At 40.4% G+C, this 24837-nt stretch overlaps 1 protein-coding gene across 1 annotated transcript in view; it reads left to right on the top strand.

The window, feature by feature from the left end:
• Positions 1–21827, top strand: part of LOC129371031 (forkhead box protein O3-like) — a 35851-nt gene extending 14024 nt beyond the window's left edge. Inside the window, exon 2 of the mRNA XM_055047377.1 lies at positions 18047–21827. Within this exon, the coding sequence (XP_054903352.1) occupies positions 18047–19717 (1671 nt within the window). The 3' untranslated portion in view covers positions 19718–21827. The remainder of the gene's footprint in view (positions 1–18046) is intronic.
• The last annotated feature ends 3010 nt before the right edge of the window (positions 21828–24837 follow it).

The following is a 24837-nucleotide window of genomic DNA, read 5'->3' as shown; positions in this document are numbered from 1 at the left end:
AAAATAAAATAAAATAAAATAATAGAAAAGAAAAAAAAATATTTCCCCTGTAAAATATTTTTGTGAACTTAACAAACTTGGAATTATTGACCTTCTTCATTCTCCTTGATCTAAGTCTTTGACACCAAATCCCACAACATCCTGCTGAGCAGCTATATAGAATCACCAACACATCTCTTAACTTTTTAATGTTTTCATCTCTGGTTTCACCTCATACAGCTGAAATCTTTCAAACCCAGGCCACACACTCTTGTTACTTCTGGTGTTTTCGAAGGTTCTGTGTTTTCGAAGGTACCCCTTCTGTGTGTTATGTATGACTTTCCTTTAAGGTTATTTTTCTCACATGAATGATAAATGGACTGATCTTATATAACTTATATTAGTTTCTTATCTCCCTCTATAATTGTTTACAAGAACAATTGTTCCCAAACAATTTTCCTAACTCAAGAGATAGTACGGGAAAATGTGTGTGAAAGTAATGGTTAATAATGCTCAGTCATTTTCCTAATGTCTCACTCACCGTGCCTCGGGTGCTGGAAACTGAAAAAGGTCAACACTACTGGTGGTTACACGTCATCTTCCCTTATTTCATTCTGTTCACTGCTCAACGGGAACCAAGAAGAAAAAGAGAATTCAGAGCTGAACCAGCAAGGATGCTGCTCTGTGTCATCTTTACTTTCCAAACCAGGATAAAGAGATTTAACAGGGAGACAGTCAGGAGACAGACAGACGAGACTAGAGCACGGAATGAAGAAGGGATGAAAAATTAAATTGATGGAGACATGGATGGGGACAGAAGTGGGGGAAATGGAGAAATAGAATAGTAGAGAGTAGATTATAGGGCTTCTATGCAGGACTGGAAGTTAGACTTGGCTGCACTTCAGCTACACTCTGCACACTTCAGCTCAAGTGTGGCTCCATTAGTGCAGTCCCACTGCACTGAGAATGCCATGCACTCTAAGATGTAACACACACATATGCACCCATACATACACAGACAGAGAAACCACTGTTCTTGCATGTGCATGCAAAGCCCCACAGACGCAGTGTACAGGTGATATACAGCTGCACTACTCTCAGATGCACATTTACCCAAAAAGCTATACTGACCTCATGCTGCTCTCCGTTTCCCTTTTCTTTTCTGTCCCATGCCTGCATACATATATACACACATTTGCAATCTCTTCACTATCCACCAGATTGCTTCCCGTCAAAATAAATAATTAAACGTCTGCAATAACAGCTTCTAAAAAAAAAGATCCCTCAATTAGTGCAAAATGGGTAAATGGCATGGGGTAAGGGTGGTGGGAGGGAGGGTTGCACTGCACGCACACACACACACACACATATGAGCTGTTACATAAGGCAAATCATGACCCATGACATTTTTTGCAGTTGTGCGATGGTAATTTGCCCCCTTCCCTTCCAATCAGCTTAGAGAAGTCTTTTCTCAAATCCTTACAAGCGATCATACAAGAGATAGACGGAGTTGAGATCTGAATGAGTGGTAACGAAGTGCCAAAAGGGCAGCTGAGGGGAAGCTGCTGAGGTCTAGGCTGCTTACGTGTGTGTGCGTGTATTGTGCGTATTTACAACTTTACAACAAATTTCCTTAACGGTCTTGCGGTCATAAGAGACAGAGTCATTTAGACCTCACAAGTTTTTTAATATGTATGCAGTCCGTCGAGGTCGCGCTGACCCGGTGTGCGCTTTTACAAGTTTTTGTATGTGTGTGGTTTCGGAAATTGACGGTCTGACGGGACAATCTCCCCGCTACCCCGCTGTCTGATCGTGACATTTACCACGCTCCTCCTGAGCATTGTTCTAAGAGTGTGGGAGGGTCAAAGAACCCATGTTTTTAACCAGGAAAAAATATTTTTTCTTGAGAAAGGTTTCACTTAATGAGTTGTTATCAACTGAAAGATGTTAAACACTAAGGTACGGTTCTCATTTTGATCGTTAAATCCAGATGGAGACTTTTCAGTTCAAGTTCTGCTGGAGTAATTGTCCTTTGAAGATTCGCCTTTCTTCCAGTTTGTAATAATAGCTCTCACAGTGGTTGAATTGAGTCCTAAAGTCTTAGAAATGACTTTGAAACATGGGCCATTTGTACAAATTACGCTTATCTGATATTATAGTTTGTTAAGTTCACAAAAAGAATAAATATTTTACAGGGGAAATATTTTTACAGGAGTGTAGGAATAGATGAAGTGTCACTCTCATCTACAAAATATGTTACATATGTCTAAATAAGGCAATAGTGACGTTTACATGCCCTCTGTTTCTGTGAGTCAGTCTGGTGCATTCACTCTCAGCCTGATTTTATATCTGACTCAGAGCTTCCAAAATCTCTGTGTTTTAGCTGTGCTGGCATCCGTCCAGGTTACTTTGCACAACCTCATGATATTGCTGTCCTGCTGTCATCAGCTGGGTTGTAGCGCTTAACTGCACCCACAGCTGGTGCCAACACCAAGCCTACTAATGTTTCACTGGGACAAGTGTATTACAGAATCGGCCCTAATCTGTGTGTGATAAATGCTATGACGGTAATGCAAACAGATGGATCCCTGAGCGTGGAAACTTTTTGAGTTAAGCGGTACCAGGATAGGCAAATTTACACTTGTGCTAACAGAGTTAGCCTTCTAGAGCCTGCTATGTTTATTTAATTTGTCTCACCTGTTGATTGTAGTATTAGGTTTGCTGTGCAGGGAGCAGAGGTCTATGAATCTACAGGTGATATACCAGCACAAACTAACTCATAATTGTTAAGTATTAGGAAAAGGGTACGCTGATACCCCTAAGTAAAAAATCCAGTGCAACCAGGCATCTCCAGAAATTATACACATTTGTAAAAGTTGATGTGAATAGAAATACATCTGACTCTGGGGCACTGGATAGTACTGAAGCGTTTAACTGCAAGAACCTGCAAATAAATTCAGGAGCAGCATCTTGTTATCACAATAACGTCTCTCGTGATAACTGGATATAGAACTCATTAAAACTAGAACACTGTATCGTTTAAATGAGGTATAAAACTCGTTATGATGGAATTTATATCTCATTAAAATCAAAATATCTTATTTAAATCAGGAAGGTCGTAACAGTAAAATAGCAACACCTCGTGGGATGTTTATGTATCATCTGGAACACAAGTATCAAACTCAAGGCCCTCAGGCCAAATGCAGCCCACCATAGCAATTAAGGCGGCCCTCACGAGGCTCGAGGGCCACCTAAATTGAACTTTAAGATAACATTTGTCTGGTTATTTATTTATTTATCAGTCAACTCAATTTTAATTTGTGCAGGACCAAATTATAATGTGAAAAGATGATAAAAATGTTTACATTTTAAGTTCTAATGGAATACGGATAATGTTTTATAGTCATATATAAAATATTTGAACAGTTTGCTAATGGACAGTTTTATTAGTATATTTTACCACAACTGACCCTTTTAATTTTAACCCATTTATGATGTTGATGATGTGCGAAATGAATTTATACCCTGATCTAGAAAACACAGGATGCAAAGGAGTCAAAGAAGTTGTAATCTGTCAAAGTAGTGCACTTTTATATTTCTTTCTTATGAGAACGTCTTTCATTTTTAACCAATTTTGAGTGAGAATATTTTATCATCACAATCTCATCACGTACGAGATTAAAACTTTTTGTAACTTGAAAGTTTCTCGTTATAACTAGATATTGTTCCTGAATTTATTTCCTGCCTCTGACAGTTGAAATGCACATCGGATACAAAATATTTTACTTGTTAAAACATTCCAAAGCATGTGCTTTGTAAGGCATCATTCAACTGTGACCTTATAATGATGCATACTCACACAAACTGCTAGACAAATCGCATTCTGCTTATATCTACAGATGCATTGGATGAAAAACCGGGAAACAATGAAAGATAAAAGACATAAACAGAAAGATGCTTATTCCTCAAATGTGTAGAACAGTTGTTTCACCTTTCTGCAGTCAAGAGCAGGTCAAGTAGCAATAATACTCCAGTGCAAGAAGTTCAGCTGTGTGAAGCAAATGAGCGAAGATAAAAGCAGGGGCCTGGGTCAAAGTGATGGTCAATAAGAAATAATGCAAGGTGGATCAATGTGGAGCAGGGAAAAATAAAACCTGTGACATGCGGAGCTTAAAGAGCATGACTCGGTGCAGGGACAGAACGGGTTCAGAAGAGATGAAGGGGGGGGACAAGAGATGAAGGTGCACAGAGTGACAAAACGGTAGACGATGACAGAGGAGGGTACCATGGCAGGCCTTCTGAGGTGGGCTGATTGCGTGACTGAGAGCGAGGTGCATTGCTGTGTGTGTAATACTCTCAAGACGGATATTAAGACGTGCTGCCCGACTCACCCAGTTGCTGCCCCTCTCTCCCTTTTTTCCTCCCTTGCTCTCCTCCATTCTGCTCCCTCTGTCTCCACTAATGATCCTCGCGTACTGCCACACTGCAGGGCTGAGTGATGCCCACTGACAGCCGCGCTCAGGCGGAAACACTCCAGCCCCCCTTCCAGGAGTGCCAGGACACACAGACACACACACAAAGGAACATATAGGGGTGTAGCAGCACCTCACATATGTGTCTTAGTCCATGCAATGCTGCTGACAGATGTGTATTTACATTTATGGGATCCTGACAGTTTGTGCACAAAAACTGAACCCCCCAGTTGTGCTCACAGCCATGCATTTATTGTAAATATGCCTCAATCTCGCATCATCTGTCTTCAGGTGTTTGTGATAGATAGCTGTGGGCCATCAAAGTAATCACTGGGTACAGCCTGCTGGTTAATGATGCTACCAGCAACTCATTTGCCCTGTGAGTCTGATGGGGAATATGTTTTTAAAAGGAGAAATTGTGAAAATGTCTGGACAATAACAATGGACATACAATAACAACGTTGGAATTGCCCAACAAAGATGCAAAATTGTCTGCCTTGAAAACAAAGCATCTTTGTTTCTGTGCACCATGTGTCAAGTTCTCTATTTTAAAGTAGATACGCGCTAATCAAAGTTTTGTGGATGATTTCAGACGTTAGCTATTTTAAATTTCTCATGAAGAAGTATTCAAGACCTGTTTTTTTTAGCCATCCTGGGTGTGCAAATTACACAAATTTTCTGTAATTGCTGTGAAAATGTGGTGATTTTTTTGTGAGAATCTTATGTTACCCCATCCCTTCATCCAAGGTTATGTGACAGAGCTAAACATATGCTTCAGTCCTGATGTATATGCATGATCGACCTTGGGGATTGAATTCCAGGTTGTGTCCTCTTCATTATTATTTTCTCATTTCAAACACTCAAAGAACTCTTATCTGTAAAGTGATGAACTGCATTTTCAAAGCCTGACATCCCAAATGTCTGCTGCAAGCTTTTTGTATTTTTCAACATTTCTTTTCTAACATCTGTTGCTGTGCTCAGTCTACAGTCTTGCAATCAAAACAACTGTCTTTGATGCTGCTAGTTTTAAAGTGTGTGTCAATAACTGATCTATGTGAGATAACATTGTAAGAAGGATTTTTTCATGGCTCAGTGTGGACAATATCAATTTCTTCGCCAGCTCTCACTTTCTTCTGAAACAATATTAGTATTAAAGAAGAAAATAACTATTCTCCATTATAAAATATGGTGCTGAAGACATGTCATGATACTAGCCTCGTATGTTGCAACCCCAGCTTTGTACTGACTGAATGAGCAACACTTGTCTGAGATTGTTGTAAAATTAATTTATACATTTTCTAAACTGCCTATCAGCATAAACTCATTTTACTCTTATTTATGACATTCACTAAATTAGAATGTTATAAAAAAATATTTATTTCGAAGTTTATATTTGGAATATTTCATGATTAAAGGCTGCAGCTAATAAAAAAACAAAAATTAAATGACTAAAACATACTACATACGGGATTCCCCCGGAAGAGCTGGAACAAGTGGCTGGGGAGATGGAAGTCTGGGCCTCCTTTCTTCCGACCCCGGATAAGCGGAACAAAATGGATGGTTGAATACTTCCTGTAGTTCTTTTTGTATAATTACTGGATCATTGTAATGTATGATGGAGCAATGAGACACCTGGGTTATATGTTAGGCTAAGCAAACAGTGATACAATGATCATTAAAAGAAATGATGGTACTTTTGACATTGTTCACAGGTGTTACATACTGCTGGAAAAGGAAATTAGCATTATTTACAGGTTGTGCGCTAACTGGGAATGAAAGAAAATGTGCTTCATGCATCCTTGTACCTCACTTTTTCTTTCCCTCAACTTTCTATCAGTATGCTCAGATGCAGAATTTTATGATCAGCCAGCAATTACCCTCTGTGGGGAAGTTATCAGTAACTATATTCTAGATAATGTTTAAGTCTAGATACAAACAGTGAGCAAAGAGAGGAGGCTCCCTTGGTTTTGGAATAGGTGTAGAGAGGAAGTGTGATGCTCCTTCTCTCTACTGTGTGAACATGGAGCTGTTTACACAGCAGAGGAAATGGTACTGATAACTTGAGAAAACCTCAACCTTGCTTTTCTGTAACACTTTTTCCTTCCACTCAACTTTATATTTCTAAGCTAGACTTTTTTATGCTTACCCTTTTTGTGAAGCGTGTCAGTACTGTTGTCAGTTCAGTAGTATTCTTTAAATAGAAAAAATGTCTTGTGTAATTTTGTGATTGCCTAAGAAACTGAATTTTGCATATTCTGCGTATAATGTATCAATAACTTTTCAAATTTCAATTACTGAAATAAACAGACTTTGATGATACTCCTGATTTTTAAAACACACCTGTACTTCTCTGTATAAGGCCCTTTGCATCTCCCATCTGAATCCAAGCTGATGCCCAGGCCCAGACTAACACAGAAACGTCTGGAATTGGGTCACATCATCCCATGCCTCTAATTAAATGCGGTGAGAGTATCTATGTTGACGTATGACTGTATGTCTGCATACGCGTCCACACGCCAGGCACTTTAATCCGTCATTGGCCTCTATGATAATGAAGAGTCATGGGAAGACATGTTAACCTGCATTTCTGTTTTCATTTTTTTTGTTGTTGTTGTTCAGAAAAAGACCTTTCAGGCAAATGTGATGAAGTAATGACAATAGAAACAATGCTTATAAATTATCAGTCGGGTGAAGGAAAGGTCAGGTTCAGCTATCGATGTTGCATGGAAACATTAACATTCAATGTGGAACAATCTCCAGTGGAGAGGACCCTTTGGCCTCCAGTACATGCTCTGCTTTGCAAGATTATTTCAATCCATTTGTGAGATGTAACTCCAATTTCCCTGCAGAAGTGAATGGTGCTTGAGATGAAACAACTCTTTACCTTCCTCTTGTAAGTTTAGTCTTTCCTCTTCCTGCGGTGTATCTACATAGGGGGTAAGGAAAAACATACCTGCTCCTGCAGATTTAATGGCTCTTTGTTTTTCTTTTTTTTTTGTAATTTCATGTGTTTCTTTGCACGCCTCAACATGACTAATAAACTGGGATGTTTGTTAAAAATGAAAAGAAATCTTTGAAGTTTTATCCCTAGAAAAGAATTTTACATCAGCTCTGCAGGGTGTATGCGCAGAAGAAATCGGGGTAAATGATCAGCATACACTTGAAGGAGGGTGGATGGGAGGATAGCATAAAATTGTGTGTGTGCAGGCATGCAAGAGTGTGTGTGGAAAAGGAAGTAAAAGGGAGAAAGAGTAGCGCAGGGCTCGCCTTAATTAAGTTTTCAGGAACCTCTTAAAAGGTCATGGCATGCCTGTGCAGCCCTTCACCAGCTCTACCGGCAGGCCCCGCCGAAATTTCACTTTCTCCACTTCCATGCTTTTCTCGTCTCCCTCCCTCAACACCCCGTTGCGATCTATCCAGTCATCAGCCCCCCATCTGTGCACATTAGCCATTCATGAACACACTCATTAGGGTGGGAGTTTGAAGCGATTGTGTTCTCTAGTCTGCGGCTGGAGCGTGGCGATTAATATTTCAGCGTCTCCTGCCGAGGAGCTGAGAGCAAGTTTGGCCCTCTTAGGCTGGAATGAGAGAGCCCCCCGTGCCCCCTTCCCACACACAGAGGCCTACCAAACTGCACCCCCTCCCCCGTCCCCTATTCTGCCTTTCTCAGACAGCTTCACAACTTACAGTACGTTGTCTCTCTGCATCCTTTATCACACACACACATGCATAGTTCGAACACACATTTCACTCACACACACGCAAATGACCCTAACTCAAACTGACCTAATTGGGCTCTTTTTGTTTCAGGAAACGGAGACAACGGGAGGAGGGGTAGTGAAGTCTGTCTCTTCTTTACTCCCTCCCTGCCCCCATCTTTCTCATTCCTCTGAGTTGGAGAGGAATGTCCTCTTTCAACCATTCTTGATTTTGTTTCCTCATAAGCTCTCGCTCAGTCTGCCCAAGTTTTGGTCAAAGAGGTGGGAGCGGGCGAGGGAGTGTCAGGGCTGTAATGGGAGGTGGGTTGGTGGCATTCTTCAGCATTCATGCGCAAGCTGAGTTAATTCAGACTGAATCAATACCCTCACTCGTCTGTACAGTACGCTCCCACTTAAAATATGAGAATTTGAGGCGGCTGGGGGCATTGCAGGTTATCAGACTGTCAATATTCGAAGCACAGCTTGTGCATACAGAAGTCATTTTGATGCTGCCTGAGAGCACTCTTGTTCTCTTTGAATTTACCGACATCTTGTTTCTCTTGACTCTGTCCAACAATTAAGTTGGAATGATTTGGAGGCATACCTTTTACCCCCACTATTTGGATTCCACTTTGAGTACCAACTGTTGATATTTTGCAATAAAAGAAGAATTTTGCAAGTTTTTTCTCAACTCTTTCATACCATACATTTGTGTGAACCACTCTGAAATACATACATACATGCATACATTAGTTTAGTGTAGCATCATCATTCGACTTAAAGATTTAGCTTTGTTAATGTGACGAAGCAACAGTATTCAATAAACTTGTATTTTGATACCATGGACAGTACATGTAAGGCTGACATTAGCATCTTTCCTCTATATGTTAATATGACTTGTAGATTTCAAATGTAAGTGTGATTCCAGCTAAATCCTGACAAATAATAATTCAATTCTTAGATTTACTGTTTTATTTTGAATGTCAGACTTGTTTTAACTGGTATTTCAGCTGCATTTTGCTCTCCATTACTCTGGGGAATAACTGAGCACAGAGAGCAGAGCAGAACCTGTAAATGGCGAATACAATTTTTTTAAGGAAAAACCAGATTTGTCAGACCAACAAAATAATATGCATGGTCTATAATACAGAATTGGAACCAATGTACAGAAAAAAATGGGACAGAATGGTTAGAAATGTGGCCATGCAAAACTAAATGTCAGGGAATCTAATACCGTTTTCAGGACATTGCCAGAGCTGTTTGTTTGACTCAGGTGTTTTGGAATAGGAAAACGTCATTATGCAAGAGGGGATTTCAAAATGTTTTTGAAACACTGCTGGCTTGTGAAATATTAATGTTCACACAGTTTTTCTGAGTGCAAAAATATTTTCCGTCATTGTAGGGGATAGTGCTTGTCACTGAAGGTTCATGCTGCTTCAGAGGGAACACATTTACACAGATAATTGTCCTAATATCGCTTTTAGCCAACAAAGCCTCAGAAATTTAGATCCCTACAACTCCCTGCAAGCAGGCTTCCTTGTTCAAGATCTTTCCATTGTCATTCACCCACCTCTACCCTCTCAACCTCTCCCATGTGCAGATAAACTAAGCTTTTCATTCTAAACATGCCGCCCCTTCTTCATTCTTCTCCTCTATATAGGTGTATGAATAGGTGGGGGTCCATGGTCTGTGCGTGGGTAAGTGGAAGTCTGCGAGTTGAAGTGCAGCATGTGAGTAGGCATTCATGGGGCGCATTGGTGGGTGCAGTGCACATTGATGGCTAATGAAGTTCCCCTGCACCTCATAGCCCCATTAAACTGCTGCCCCCATCTCTACCCACTTCACCCCCCACCTCTTGCCTTTTTTTTTCTCCCAAAGGGAGAGAGTTGGCAGGGAGAGAGCTGGCTGCTATAGCAACAACAAGGAATCCTCCCTCTCCCACAGGTCTCCTTAGCAACTGGTAGCTTGGCATTGCAGTAATGAGCGTGCCCAGTGTGCCAGGCTTTGTGTCATGTTTTCCTCTATGTGTCAGAAAGATGGGATACATTTCTGCACAGGTGTGTAAGTGTGCCTGAGCATGATTATGTGGCTGCTGGGTACAGCTTTTTATGAGAGTTAAAATGTGTTATGACAAAGCTGGACATGATTTTTGCCCTCGAAATTGCCAATCTGATTTGATTGAAAAATGAACAAACCTAGCCGCTGACTTTTCTTGACAGACTATTTGTATCTTCTGAATGTTTGTGCCCTCTGCAGATGTGCCCCTGTGGCCCATATTTGTATATTTGTCTTCCTCTCTGTAATTGTGGTCATTCTTCTCTATACTGTGAAATTGAAGCAATTAAAGGGACAATCTGATGAATTTTGCATGCCATGTGCATGGCTGCCTAAGAGTTTCCTGCCTTGCTGAAATTAAATTAAACGCTGAGAATGATTTTTATGAAAGTGTGATCTGAGGTGTGCACTGACCTTTAGAATGTAGGAAATGAGATTCTCATTGTTATGAATGAGATTATGTGGAGCCTGAGTGTGAAAAAAAAAACGCTTGGTCTGCATCGATTCTGTTGTTGGCTGACAGTTTCTTAGTGTATAGCAGAGGGAGATTTCTACATAACCAAATCCACACTATTGCTGTCGGCTATTAAACGGCCCGATACAAAAATATTGACACACATGCTCTCATAAATGCAGATTGACTTGCGCACGCTTGCACGCACACATATTTTGCAGATCTTGTAAAAAGAGCTGTAAAAGCCTCTCCAGAAACGTGTTGGTCTTTAACAAGAGGATGGCGAGCCCAGTGGAAAATGTTAGTTTGCTCCCCAGTCGAGGTGTGAAGTGCGAGCAGGCGGCCGGCCCCACAGGTGGCACAGCCCAAACACCTGTTGTGTGAATCCTCTGTGGGAGGGTGTGAGGTCTGCCTACCTTGCAGGCCCCTGTGGAAAAAACCACACCCATGCTGTACTGTGGCACGTGCATGTTCATGTGCTCTCTCCAAATCCAAGGCTCCCCCGTTCTGTGTGTGGGCGTCAGACGCAATGCCCAGATTGTGTCCTCTTTGCGCCCACCGGAAACTCTTGGCTGTCCCTGGCATCAGCAAAGCGGATTTTCCGATCCCCTATCAGGGTCTCAGATGCTACTCTAATCTGTTAGCATCTATTTTTAGCCACAAAAGCTGCGGCAGCCTTTCTCTATCCCACACCCTGTCGCCCCAATGCCAACCCTTCCCCTGGCGCCAGGGTGGGCACAGATGATGGGTTGCCAACCATTGGCTGCAATTAGTGCACAGTCAGGCAGGAATCCCCCACCAACTCCATTACACCCCTCTCCACAGCCACTTCCTGATCTGAGGCTACCAGACACGCTACCACACACTTACTTTCCATTTTAAGCCTTTTTATAAATGGCACTCCTGCAGTGTTGTGGAATAATGGGGTCGAATTCAGAGCACCTTTCACTGTGCTTGGACTCACTCTGCTGTGAAAACTACAGTCAAGTACAACGGAAGCCAAAGGAATGTCGGAAAGTCGTACATGTTTAGTTCTGGTGCAAAGATTAGGTGCAGAATGCTGCACGTATCATTCAACACAAATCAATAAAGGCAACTTTTTCCCCCTGAAATTAGAGTTGTACCAAATCAATATTAACTTTGATTTTGTAATGCCAATTTTATCTGATTAGAATTTCTATTTCAAATGTATGAATGACATTGAAATATTTTTTTTTTACTTTTTTTTGACCAATGAAGTATTTTATAAATAAAATGTTTATAGTCTAAGTACAGCATTTATTTGCTCAAAAGTTTCATTGCTCTATATTTTCCTCACTAAAATGTTCCACAAATACAGATTTTTTCCTCAAATTAATTAAAAATTCTTCTCAAATATTATTGAGAAGAATAATTGTCATTAATTATTCTATCATATATATATATATATATAACCGCATCCCACCTTAGTTAGTAGACCCTTAATATAAAGGAATCATTTGAATGTTTTTGTGAGGCCATGTGAAAATATTAGCAGCAGTATGTAGTATGCAAATGTCATATCATCGTCAGTTTGTGAAAGGTAAATAAATCCTCGAGGCTATGGTAGGGTGTGACTCATCAGTTCACTAAAGAGTGGATTAGATTTTTTTAATATGCCCAACGGCATCAAAAAAGGAGATGTTTCTGTGTTTTTAGGTCTGACAGTGTTTTGGAAATTATCCCAACAGACTCACTGTCAGCAACAAAAGTTGCTCAACTGACAAACAGGGACAAGTTAAACAGCACTCAGGTAATAATGTTGTCCTTTAATAACCACTAATGTAGCATTACACTGCTCAGGTGTGATAATTTCCATTTTATGTGATTTAAATTGCTCAAGCCAGCCAAAACAGGACAGATGAGTGGTTAAACTTAACCTACCACCATTTTGAAAATTCAGTTTCTTTTTTTAAAGACGTACTGTGGCATTGTCTTTTTGCAACAGGTCAATAATTTCACAGAATTCAAGCTTATTATTGTCCAATTTCCTTCATCAGTCTGATTCTAACTGTTCATGCAGTTAGAATCAGAATCCGCTGATTCTGCCAAACCCGTTCCCTTGGCTGTGGTTTCGCTGGATGGGAGTTAAGGACAGTGGGAATCTCGTTCTGTCGTTTGGGTCTTATTCGTATCATCATATACAGAGAAGATGACACGAATTGGAACCATATATATATATATATATATATATATATATATATATATATATATATATATATATATATATATATATATATATATATATATATATATTTTTTTTTACAGCTGCTTTGTGTAACAGATAATTGTTGCAACCATACATCACCATTACAATGGTTATGCACTGAGATTCATGTATTTGCTAATCCCAGGTTTGTTTCTTTCCCAATGAGAAATACAATGTGTCTTGCATGCCAATGCAGTCGTGACCACTGCTGTGGAGGCGATGATGGCATGTGGCAGAGAAGTAACTGTTTCTCACCTCCTAATAAAAGAGACTCCTTTTTAATCTTTTCAATTTGATTGCATTCCAAAACAGGCCTGTCTACCCATCTGTCTCTCTTAAAGAAGCCTCCTAAAGGGATTTTAATCATCTGGCTCTGGGCTTCTCAGGCAAATAACTACATCTCTCTCCTTTCCTCTTTCATGCACTACCTCTCATACACACAGTCAATTTCAAATTTTATTTCTTGTACTCACTGTCAAAGGTTTGCTTGTCTTTTCTCTTTGATAGACCTTATCATCAGACCCTCATCATACCATATCTGTGCCGCCATCAAGGCCCTACAGTCACATTTTAAGTCTCCCCTCGGACACATGAAATTCCCACAACTCTCTCCCTTTTAATCCACATAGCTTCAAATTCTTTATTTTCCTTCAAAGGGACAACTCAAGCCATAACATCAATCACGAAAGCGAATATTTAGCTGGCGCTAATTTCCACCAATAGCCTGGAGACAGGCTTAGCTGACAAAACTCATTCCTGTGCTGAACAAAACTGCTTGTGTTGAAATCTCCCCTCCCCCTGATCCCTCCTGCCTTCTGCACGGGCAAAAACAGCATCACAATAAACACAGTTAGTGCTTCTGTTACTCCCCGTTGATTTAGGCTTATCAAATGAATGTGCACCATGGAGGGATACCCTTTGACAATACATAATGGATCCATTCTGCATGAAATGGTTTGGTAATACCAGTCGAGTGTGGCAAGCGGCTTTACCCAGTGCCACTACAAGAACAGCTGCTGTGTTCTTAGCTGGGCAAGCGCACCTCACTGTTTCACCCTTGAGGTTGTTTGAATTGGGTGAGTGGTTTCTTTTTGCCCGTTCCCAGACTCCATTCACACTTCTTGGTTTCTCACTAGGTTCTGTTTGAATGAATGCACATTTGCCACAAGTTGAATCTTCTAAACCATTTGACCCGTTTCCTTGCCCCTCTCTGTGTGAGCGGGAAAAAACCCAGTGGATACTAACAGAGGCCTAATAAAGGGGGATGGGCATTTTGAGGGCACTTCTTTTGTATAGTTTGGAGGGAGCCCCTTGTGGTACCTCCTATTCCCACCCCTTTATGCACAGCACCCTCCACCACAGCTGAACCCATGCCAGTCAATCAAGTTGTTTCAGACGAATCAATGGGCACTATAACAAACCCTGACCAACTCCCCCATCACCGCCCCGTCTACTTGTATTTTCTCCCAACTCACACTTGGACTGGGCGAAAGAAGAGTGTGTGTTGGGCATGAAGCCAAAGTAGCCAAGTGGGCACCGTCAGTTAACAGACAGGCCGGTGACGGTTAGGCATTGTTATGAGAACAGTGAGGTTTATTGAGCACCCCTACTGCCTTCATAATGCTGGTGGATTGTGTACTTCAATCAGACCTTGATGTGTGCTAAGCTCCAACTCTGATAGCCATTAAACTTCATTGATTCTCACCACTACATAGGCCTCTGCAGTGCCTGAATTAAACTGAGTTTGAATGTTCAAGAAGAAAACGAGAACAAGGAAGTAGTTGATCAGTGTTACAAGATTTGCAAGAGCCAAATGGATGGATTTTAAACGAGGATGCTCAGGATAAATAATCAAGGTTTTTAAACAGTCTTAAAAAGTCAGAAAATGTTTCTAATTCAACTGGTATTTTTAGGTCTGCAGAAGAAGGAAAGAAAGTTAAAAAAAAATTCTTACTTGGATACCCATTGAAGTGTCATATACATACATACAGCTAGAAATTATGATGAACTTTTCCACTTGTGTACAGACTTTGGAAATCTTAAAATCTATGGTATTTTTTATTTGAAAACATTTTTATAAGACCCAAAATACCTGAAATCTGTTCATGTGCTATTTTATTAGTTCCATCTATTTTAGTACAATTTCCTTCTTTTAAGTTACAAAAGCCCTTCCAGCATCTCATTCAACCTGCTTGTTGCGGAAAAGTGTCAGCATGTCAGACTTGGTTTTAAAGACCCTAAGCTTTTAATCTGAGGACAAAGAATCCCATCCTCTTATTTTGTATCTATTATCTAAATATCTAAATCAGCTATTGGGATTTCAAAGACTTAATGAGAGTTGAACCCAAGCTGATTCTGCTACATCCTTGAAATCCTTGTTCACCTTAATTGGCTTTGATTGCCCTGTAAGCCATTACCCTTTACCTCTTTTGCTTTATGGACAAATTAAGTTAGTTGTGATTGAAGACTGATGAGAGTGAATGTGCCTGATTGATGGAAAAAAAAGAAAAGTAACAGATCTACTTATGACTCCATCTGTTCATTCCAGTATTAGGGGACCAAGCAGTGCATCTTTGTGCATAAGCTTTGCCACTGCTTCATTCATTATTTAGAGCCCTCTCCAACAGGCCTATTGTATTAAAGGGGTATGATTTGAATAGGAAGTAGCTTCTTGGGCCCTAGCGTGTGATGTGTGTGTTCCTCTGTCATTGTATGTTTCTGTGGGCTTCATTCGTCTGTCTCGGCAAGCCAGGGGGCTGAAAAAGAATTTCCATTTTATGAATATTTAATACATAATAAAGTTTTCAATTTTATTCTGTTCAAGCTGTAGGGGTAAAGAAAATGTGACAAAGCCAACCCTCAAGGACAGAGCACAGAATAAAGGTGGTTGATTTGATGGAAGCATCAAAAATATGGTTAACACTGGCTTGCTGCTTTATCACCGGCTGTAATATACATAAACATTAGTACCACCTTATTTCGACATCCTATAAGGGTTTTATGTCATCCTTTTTTCTCCCCTTTATGCACTCCTCTTATGCAGCATTACTATAGGATCACAGTGCAACCACCCTGTCCGTTGCCTCTGAGTTGACCTGGCATAGCTTTGTGTGAGACACCCAGCTGGGAGTGCCTCTGAATCAACTTGGGATTAGCCCAGGATTGTCTGGGATTACTCAGGGATGGAGGGGGATTAGCAATGACTGCCTGTTTCGGGGGCGTGAGGACTTCAGGCTGGCCAAATTGCCCCTGACTCAGAGAGCAGAATGTGAACGGAACCACACCCACGGCGGAACCACCTGCAACCTGTGCTATTCTTAGATTCCTGAACATGATCGCACACAGAAAAACAGGATGTTTTGGGGACAAGAAATTTGTTGGAATTTAGGAAACAGATTTCCGGCAGCTAGTTATGGTCATGGTGTTGATGCCATGGCTTGCCACCATCCGAAATCTCTCAAATCTTTCTAGCAGGTGGATTCATCAGATAAAGAGGGTTTGGGATGACAAATCCCTTCAAGTTCAGTAGGGCTGCTCTTCTTTTACAGAGGGATAAATCAAGATTTGAATCGGACAGGTCACACAGTGGCAATGCGGAGTGGTTCAGTTCTCTGAAAGATGTCCCATTTACAACCGGCTTACATATGTTTTAATTTAGGCATGCATGGGACTTGGTGGGGGGATGATTTGGAGTGGTATGATAGGTGGATGATCCAGAGATCGAGACAGGGAGCTGGCGCGGCACGTAGAGAAGCCGTCAGATGCAGGGAGCGGGCATCCCCTGCGGACCTGCACTGCCAAGATGAAAGGCTGCTTAGTGTTGGAGCAGCAGCATCAAACAGCCGCTTCCTCTTGCATCCTTTCCCCACCCCCCCCCCACCGCACTCCCTCCATTTTTCTCCCTCTAACTCTCTTGACTCTCACCACAATATGATATAGTTACGCTGCTTCACGTTTAGCAGGTTGCCATGGCTACCCAATGCCGGAGGTGTCACAGCAAGATAACCCAAGGAGGCATTCACAGATCACCTGAATTCAGCTTGCCTTCTATTTGTGTTTTTTCTCACAGCAATTTGATTTATTTGTTTCCCTGCCGAGCAGTTCCATGTGAATACAAATAATCTGCAACATAATAAGAGATAGTCAAAGAGTTAGAACCTCTCAATTGGAAATAATCCATTGTACAAGTATATTCTCAAACAAAAAAATGATTTTGGTTTGATATTTTCCTGCTTAATAGTCTAAATGGCCCATACAAACTAGGAGCAGAACTGCGACAACAACAGCAATCTTTGAGATGCAAATGATAATGAAAAAAATACACTTGATTTTATGAATTACTGAGCCATTGACTGTACTTGCAGGCATAAAGGATAATGGGAAAGTAATTGGTGGTACACTTTCTAATTGAAAGGATGGAGATTGAACGCAGAGGTGGAAAATGACTTATGTTCAAAGAAGTGTGTAACATAAGAAAAAGGAGAATCTAGACAAGTTGAAATATGTAGCGTTCGGTAACAAAAGAGAAAGCAAGACTCTGAAAAGCTGCGATAGAGACGAAACAAGGGAGGGGAAGAGAGATAGTCATTGAAGGTTGATGTCAGAGGGTTGGATACATCCATTAGCCTTCCTTGCTCCTGGCTCAGTCTTGCAATATGCCCTCCCTCTCTTCCCAATTCAAGCTAGAAGAGCAAAAGAGACAGGGCTGGCACAAAGCCAGACTGGCACAGACTTCAAACATAGAGTAAGCTCAACCTCGGCGGCTTACATCAGCCCAGCTGAAAGAAGAAATAGAAGAGGACAGATGGATTGATGAGAATGAATGTGTGAGAATTGATGTGCAAAAAGAGAATCTCTCAAGACTGAGTCTCAGGTCACTTCAGGTTGGATGAGGCTGACACGAGTCTTGCCTCATGCCAGTTGAGGCTGTCCTCTGAATTTAATACTTTTGAGATGGCTCTTATGATTAAGAGCCATCTCAACAGTCAACATGATTAGGCATGTTGACTGGAAAAATAGCTCTGTATTATTTGTAAGCAAAAAATGCTTACATCTGTGCTGATAATAGAACAATATTGTAGATAAATGGAAATTTATTTTAAGTAAATTACTGTTTAATTTGAGCTTTTACTCACTTCCTCTCTTTCATCTGTCTTTGCAGAACTCCATTCGACACAACCTTTCCCTCCACACTCGATTCATCCGAGTACAAAATGAAGGAACAGGAAAGAGTTCCTGGTGGATGCTAAACCCAGATGGAGGAAAGATGGGAAAAGCCCCAAGGCGACGGGCGGTCTCCATGGACAATAGCACTAAATACTTAAAAAGCAAAGGCAGAATCAGAGGCAAGCGAGTAGGTCGTCCTGGGATTGGAGCAGGATCTGCTGTAGGGGGCCTTCAAAGCTCCCCAGACCACGGTAGTCCATCACGGAAAGCCCTCCCAGGCCCGGGAGTTGCATCTGGGACAGATGGAGAGTTTGACGCTTGGACTGACCTCCATTCTAGGGCTAGTTCATCAGCTTCCACCTTAAGTGGACGTCTCTCACCTATCCTAGCAGAGGGAGAACCAGAGGAACCAGAAGAAGGTGGTCTGTCCTGTTCTGCCTCCCCTCACCTTTATCCATCACCAACCAGTGCCCGCTCTCCATCAATGGGGGCAGGAAATCACTGTCCTCCACTTGAACAGCTGCCTCAACTGGCTAACCTAGCAGGTGCCATAGGTTTAGATGAGCAGATGATGGAGGATGGTTATCATCATCATTGTCCACAGCAACATCAACAGCATCCTGTTGTCGGCCGAAATAAGCACCAAACTCCTGTGTATCACTACAGCTCTGGAATGAAGGGCCAGGTCTCCTATGGTGGGGGAGTCTACAACACAACAGGAATGGGTATTCTACGTCACCACTCACCAATGCAGACCATTCAGGAGAACAAGGCTACCAGTTTTTCTGGAACCATGCGGGCATACTCGAGTACAAATGCACTACAGAGTTTACTGACAGGAGGTTCTGCGGTGCAACAGTACGGTTCTAAAGACTTGATGCTGGGACAGGAGAGGGAAGGCCATCCTATGTTGGGTCAAGCGAGTAATGGAGTAGGACCCAACCACCACAGCCACCATCCTGTGCACCACAATGGAATTCATAACCATAATAGAACTCACAATCACACCACTGGTCATAATCACAACAGTGTAAGCAACCACAACCCACCTCACAGCCTTGCTCACAATGGTCACAATCTCAGCCGGAGCCATACCCACACACCGCCACGAGCAGCAGCTCTGACCCCATGTGGAAACAGCAATCAGCTACAGACTTACAATCACAAAGCTCCCTACTTGTACAGTCCCCCATCCCATGCTCACCTTCCTGCTTCTACAACCCTCCCCCCTAACCCAGCGGGTATGCTTGGCATGCCTCAGGATTCCTGTCACGTGGCTTCCATCCCACACCCCCGTCACAGTCATTACCCTGACTCACAACACCAAGGCTTGACTAATGGACCCTACCATCATGGCCAGGGAATGGGTAACGGCAGTGTTGGTAGTAGCTACCATGGCTATCACCAGCCTTATCCTCATGACAGATTACCAGCTGACTTAGACATTGACATGTTTCATGGTAGCTTGGACTGTGATGTGGAATCCATCCTCCTACATGACATTATGGACTCAGGGGAGGAGATGGATTTTAACTTTGACTGCTCCCTTGCTCAGGGGGTTGGGATTGGAATGGGAATGGGAATGGGTGTGACTATGGGAATGGGAATGAGCGGTCTGACTGGTCCACAGCAGGCCCACAGCAACCAGAGCTGGGTACCTGGCTGAACTGAAAAACAAAACCTCCAGGTCTGCGATTCAATTATTGAAGCACTGTGCCCTACCATGACATTCCTGGCTCTGAATCAAGCCTATAGGACCAAGCACCTCCACCCTATCTTTTTTGTTGTCTTACTCTATCACCCCTACTCTGTTTAATCCCGTTCTTACTGAGAGATCTACTTCATGTCAGATTAATTTTTTTTCTTGAATCAGCTGTACTGTGATGACAATCTCTCAGCTGTGCTTGCCCGGCATCGCTTCTCATTTACCATGAGAACTGAACTCTGAATGCACTTTATTGCAAGTGGGTCACATCTCACGGTGCAATGCCTTCACAGAGCAGCTCAGGCAGAGTTTGGCTTGTTTTCTAAGATGCATGCAACATTTGACAGGAACAAGCTAGGAACACAACTAATGAAAGTGTCAGAAACAGGATCTGAAAAGCTGGATTTTTTTTCTGGTGCGCCAGAGACTAATTTACAAATTTCTACTAATGTTGATTGGATGCTCGATTACAGTGATTCTGTATTGGAGCGCAAAATGTACTCTAAAATTTCATAATTTCTTACCATATTTAAAAGATGAGTTCTGACAGTTCTTTATTTGGCTTTTTTTTTATTACGGCTAAAATTTATTTCAAAAAAATTTATACACATGCAATTTCAGAAATTCTAATTTATTTTTCTTCTGCAGTCATGTCATTTAAAGTTTTCTACATTTTGTTATGAAGGTTGGATTTTTTTTCTTGAACGTAACATTTAAAGACTGCATTGACATAAAGTCTCATCATATTAAATGTATGCCATCATTAATTGCAAGCATGCAATTTGGCAAATTGCAGATTTTTTTTTATTACCTTGCTTCACCTGCGCTTTTTGAACCAGTTTGTCTCTTCCCTGTCTCTGTCTGGTGTTGCAGACAAAGTGACCATTCCTCACATCAAGCCATTAATGTGGCTTGATTGAAATTCAGCATCTTGCTTTTAATCTCCAAAGTGATGCAGAGGCAATGTGTCATTATTGAGGATTTAACGTGTTGTCCTTCCTTGCTCACCCCCAGCTGTCTTTAGCATAATGCACCAGGAGCGTTCAGACAAAACGGTGATTAACTTTATGTCACTCTGCCTGCCGCTCTGCTCTGAGAAGGGGCAATGTCACTGTCCACTTCCCTGCTCAAGGAGGGTAAATAATACAGAGAACAAAGCCTGTTGTTGCAGTGGGATCAATGTGTCTGAAAAACAGTAGTGTACTCACATCGTAAATGATATCCATCATCTGTGTGATGTTCCTTTGTTTTCAAATCTAATAACCTGATTTTCAATCGGTAAAACAGGTGCAAAGGGAAATATTTAAAGGGACAGATATGGATTTTTGAATTAAGGTTCTGCAAAAACGTTAACTAACTTATAAAATCATATGTGAAATATGTAACTGTCTTAGCATCTTCATTAAGTCTAAATCAAGATTAGTTGAGCCGAGAGGATCAAGCTAACTACTAGTCCAAAGTGGACTTATTTTGTCTTGAAACAAAACCTCTGATCTGAAAAATGTGCAAACTCTATTATATAAACCTTTAAATTATTGTCACATTTACATGAGACAGTTGTTGGGACTTAGAAGGGAAATGATGGTAGGTGGTTTGCCACCAATGATCTTCCTTTTAAAAAGAACACAGAGTGGAACATAAATCGCTTTTCTTCAGAGTAACCACCTAACAGAATGTGTAAAAGGCAATAAAATAGTTTTCACTTGAACCACTATAATGTTTTTGCTTTTTACACTTATGTTGTGTCTTAAACATTTACTCTTACCAGAAATGCTTTATAGCTTCTGTTTGCAATATGTGTTTCGCACAGGAAGGTAATTTGTGGTGCATTGCCTCCCACCTGTTTTGTGTAAAAGCTACTCAATGCAAACATGACAGTGACAGATGTTTCAGAAGGTGGCATGGAGGTGGTGTGGGGAAAGAGGGATGAGAATGATATACTTGAGTTAAAACACCAAGATTTGACAGAAGCCATGCCAAATTTCAGAAATGGTATGTTGTTTTTATTAAATATAGGCTGACTTTATTGGCTTTTATCTAACCTTAATTTAACCAAGTGAACTACAAATCTCTCTGGATATATACAGAGGGATTTACATTATATATATATATATATATATATATATATATATATATATATATATATATATATATATATATATATATATATATATATATATATATATATATATATATATATATATATATATATAGTGATGTCATGTTACAGGGCCATCTAATCTGGATTAATGCCAATAGAATAGATAATGTTGTGCAGGTAAGATATTAATTGAATATGAAATTCTAGCAGAGCCACTCTTCAAAAATCCTGAACTACTTCTTTTCAAACCAAGCAGTTTGAGTGCTTATCATAAAGAATGCGGTCAAATTGCCACACAATCATCCACATCTAGTTTTGTGTGTTTATTCTGTTGTCTTGTAGTTGTTGTTGTATTGTTTGAAATCTAAGAGGCAGATGATGACAGGACTTGAAACATCATAGTGTATGATTTGAATCCATTGGTGAAACGATGTTGGTATAGTGCAGTATGACCTTCCCAAGATCCAATGCCATTCGCCCCTTCATATGTGCTTTGCTCAGTCGTTTTGTTGGTGAGGGGGCGTGTCTGCAACCTGGTTTACCACTGGCTTTGAGAGAGCTAAAGAGAATAGGATGCACCTCTTCTCAAGATACCCCAAGAAGACTCCACTTTCTGCTCCAAACACTCATACAAAAAAGAAACACATTGTAAGGTGATGGAGGGTGGATTGGGTGTTATTTTTGCAGCCATAGGTCAAGCATGGCACAGACTATCAGACCCAATATTGAGATAAATTACATTTCTTTCAGGCCTTTTAGTTGTACTGGTTCCAGTTAATCTTTGTGGAAAATGCGTGGAATTTTATAAATACTCCGACCACAAGAAGCAGTTATGTTCTATTCTATGCTACAGATGTTTAGCAATCCCCTGCTATTGGAAAGAGAGCTATATATGATGTCTAATTTTCTTACATTTATTTATGAAAGAGACCTGTCTTTGTCATTCCTAATTGTGATTGTTGTACAAGTCCAATGTTGTCTTTTTTCTGTTTTTTTAAGCTGACCTTCTCCTTTTGCCAGTTTTACTGACTTTTATTTTGTAAAAAATTTCTCTCTCTCTCTCTCTCTCTATATATATATATATAGAAATATAAATATATATAAAATGTACAATAGTTTCTAAGAATCTCAAAAGATTATCAGTTTGCTGTCTATTTCTTTTTTAAGAGAATGTATCTCATCATCTGGTGACTGTTAAATAAATGACATTTAAAAAAACAACTTATTTTTCCTTTTTCCTCAGTATTCTGAGTCTTAAGTGTTCTTTTCGAACTGTTTTGTGTTTGTCATTGCCATTTGTATTTTGTGCAGCAACATAATATATGCAGGAGCCATATATTATATTATTATATTCTCAAAAATATAATATATTATTATAATATGATATTCTCAAAATAATATATTGTGAGAATATTTGCAAAAATTTAGAATATTTCATTAACGTATGTCAATTAATCACATTTTTTTGTATAGCACATTTCAGCATCAAGGCATTTCAAAGTGCTTTACATCATAACAAACACAAAGTCATGTCAATAAATAAATTTAAAAAATTGAATATCATTTCCATTAAGTTCATTGTCTGTTCAGATGAACAGATTAAGTTCATCTGTTATTTTGGACTACAAAGTAACAGTTGAGTTTATTTTTCTCCATTGTCCGGGGAAGACACTGCTGACGACTGGTTCATAGATGGTTTTTGAATGAATTTGGCTTTAAAGTCTTCTTAAGATTGCAGTAATCTGCATTGCTTTCGCACCACTTTCCCAGGCATACAGTATGAAGAAAATGGATCCTTACATATGTAAGGAAATTGTTTTCACAGATGGGATACCTGGATGACTGTCATGAGGCTTACTCTCAATGTGCAGGGCATCAGTGCAACTTTCAAATCAGCAGCCACAATCGTGTAGCCCATAGCTTAAAACTTGAGTTGCTATGAAATGTTAACATTTTCTAAACAACATTCAGGATTTTCATAATCCTCCAGAGTGAGATGAAGAAATGCTTAAAATACATCCTAATTTAATGGAGCTAAAACTTGGTTTTATTTTTGAGTACAAAATTAATCTTTTTAATGATATTCTAATTTATTGACTTGCACCTGCATTTCTGACTTGTGCTAATGTACACTTGCAGGAGATGCATTTGTTGCTTTAATCTTTTTCTTTGTTTTGGGTTGTTTGTCATTTATAAAGCATAACACATCTCACACAATTATGATGAGTTCTATCTGTAGTCAAATTTGAGGGTTACTATGTCATTGTGTGGGTGGCTTTTGGAATAATGACAAAATAGAGAGGACAAAAGTACTGTTGCATGCATTGTGGGAGGCATCTCTTAAATGAAAAATAAATGGAAATTGTGTGAGTATGCACAATTAAGGCAGAAATACTGACAGAAAACAAAAAACACAGCAAAAATTTTCTGGATTAAAGGTGTGTGAGTATCATAAGACTTATAGCCCACAAATCAGCATAGGTTGGCCACAGCTGTCCGGGTCCCATTGGAGGTGTTTTCACAGGAGGAGTCTGGAGCGCAACAGCGCCATACTGCCAGGCCCCAGGGGAGTCTTCGCCTCCATGCACACACACATAAACACGCAGAGATACAGACGCCACACCAAATGTTTGCGCACATGCATTTGAAAATATCACAAATTCACACATTTGCACAAAGAAGTGCACAGCTTCGTTATAAGACCCAACACACTTACTCAAACAGATATTTCTCACTTATATGTACACTTTTAATTGACTCCACTTGGCAAATCTTCTCTGTAGGGAAAAAAGTGAGAAGTAGAGAGAAAGAGAACAACAAAGGTGCTGGGAAAAGGCGCCAGGCGGCGTTTATTTAAAGCTAAAGATGCCTGACAAAAAAAAAAAGAAAAAGTAAACAATTAAATAATTGTTTTTTCATGGGTGTAGGAGGTGGGATGTCTTCAAACACGGTTCATTGACTTTATGAGATGTTTTGTAAT

The sequence above is a fragment of the Poeciliopsis prolifica genome, unplaced genomic scaffold, assembly GCF_027474105.1.
Source record: "Poeciliopsis prolifica strain line A6 unplaced genomic scaffold, Auburn_PproV2 SCAFFOLD025, whole genome shotgun sequence".
Classification (NCBI taxonomy): domain Eukaryota; kingdom Metazoa; phylum Chordata; class Actinopteri; order Cyprinodontiformes; family Poeciliidae; genus Poeciliopsis; species Poeciliopsis prolifica.
Note: the sequence above shows the minus strand (reverse complement) of the source record. Positions and strands in the feature narration are given on the sequence as shown.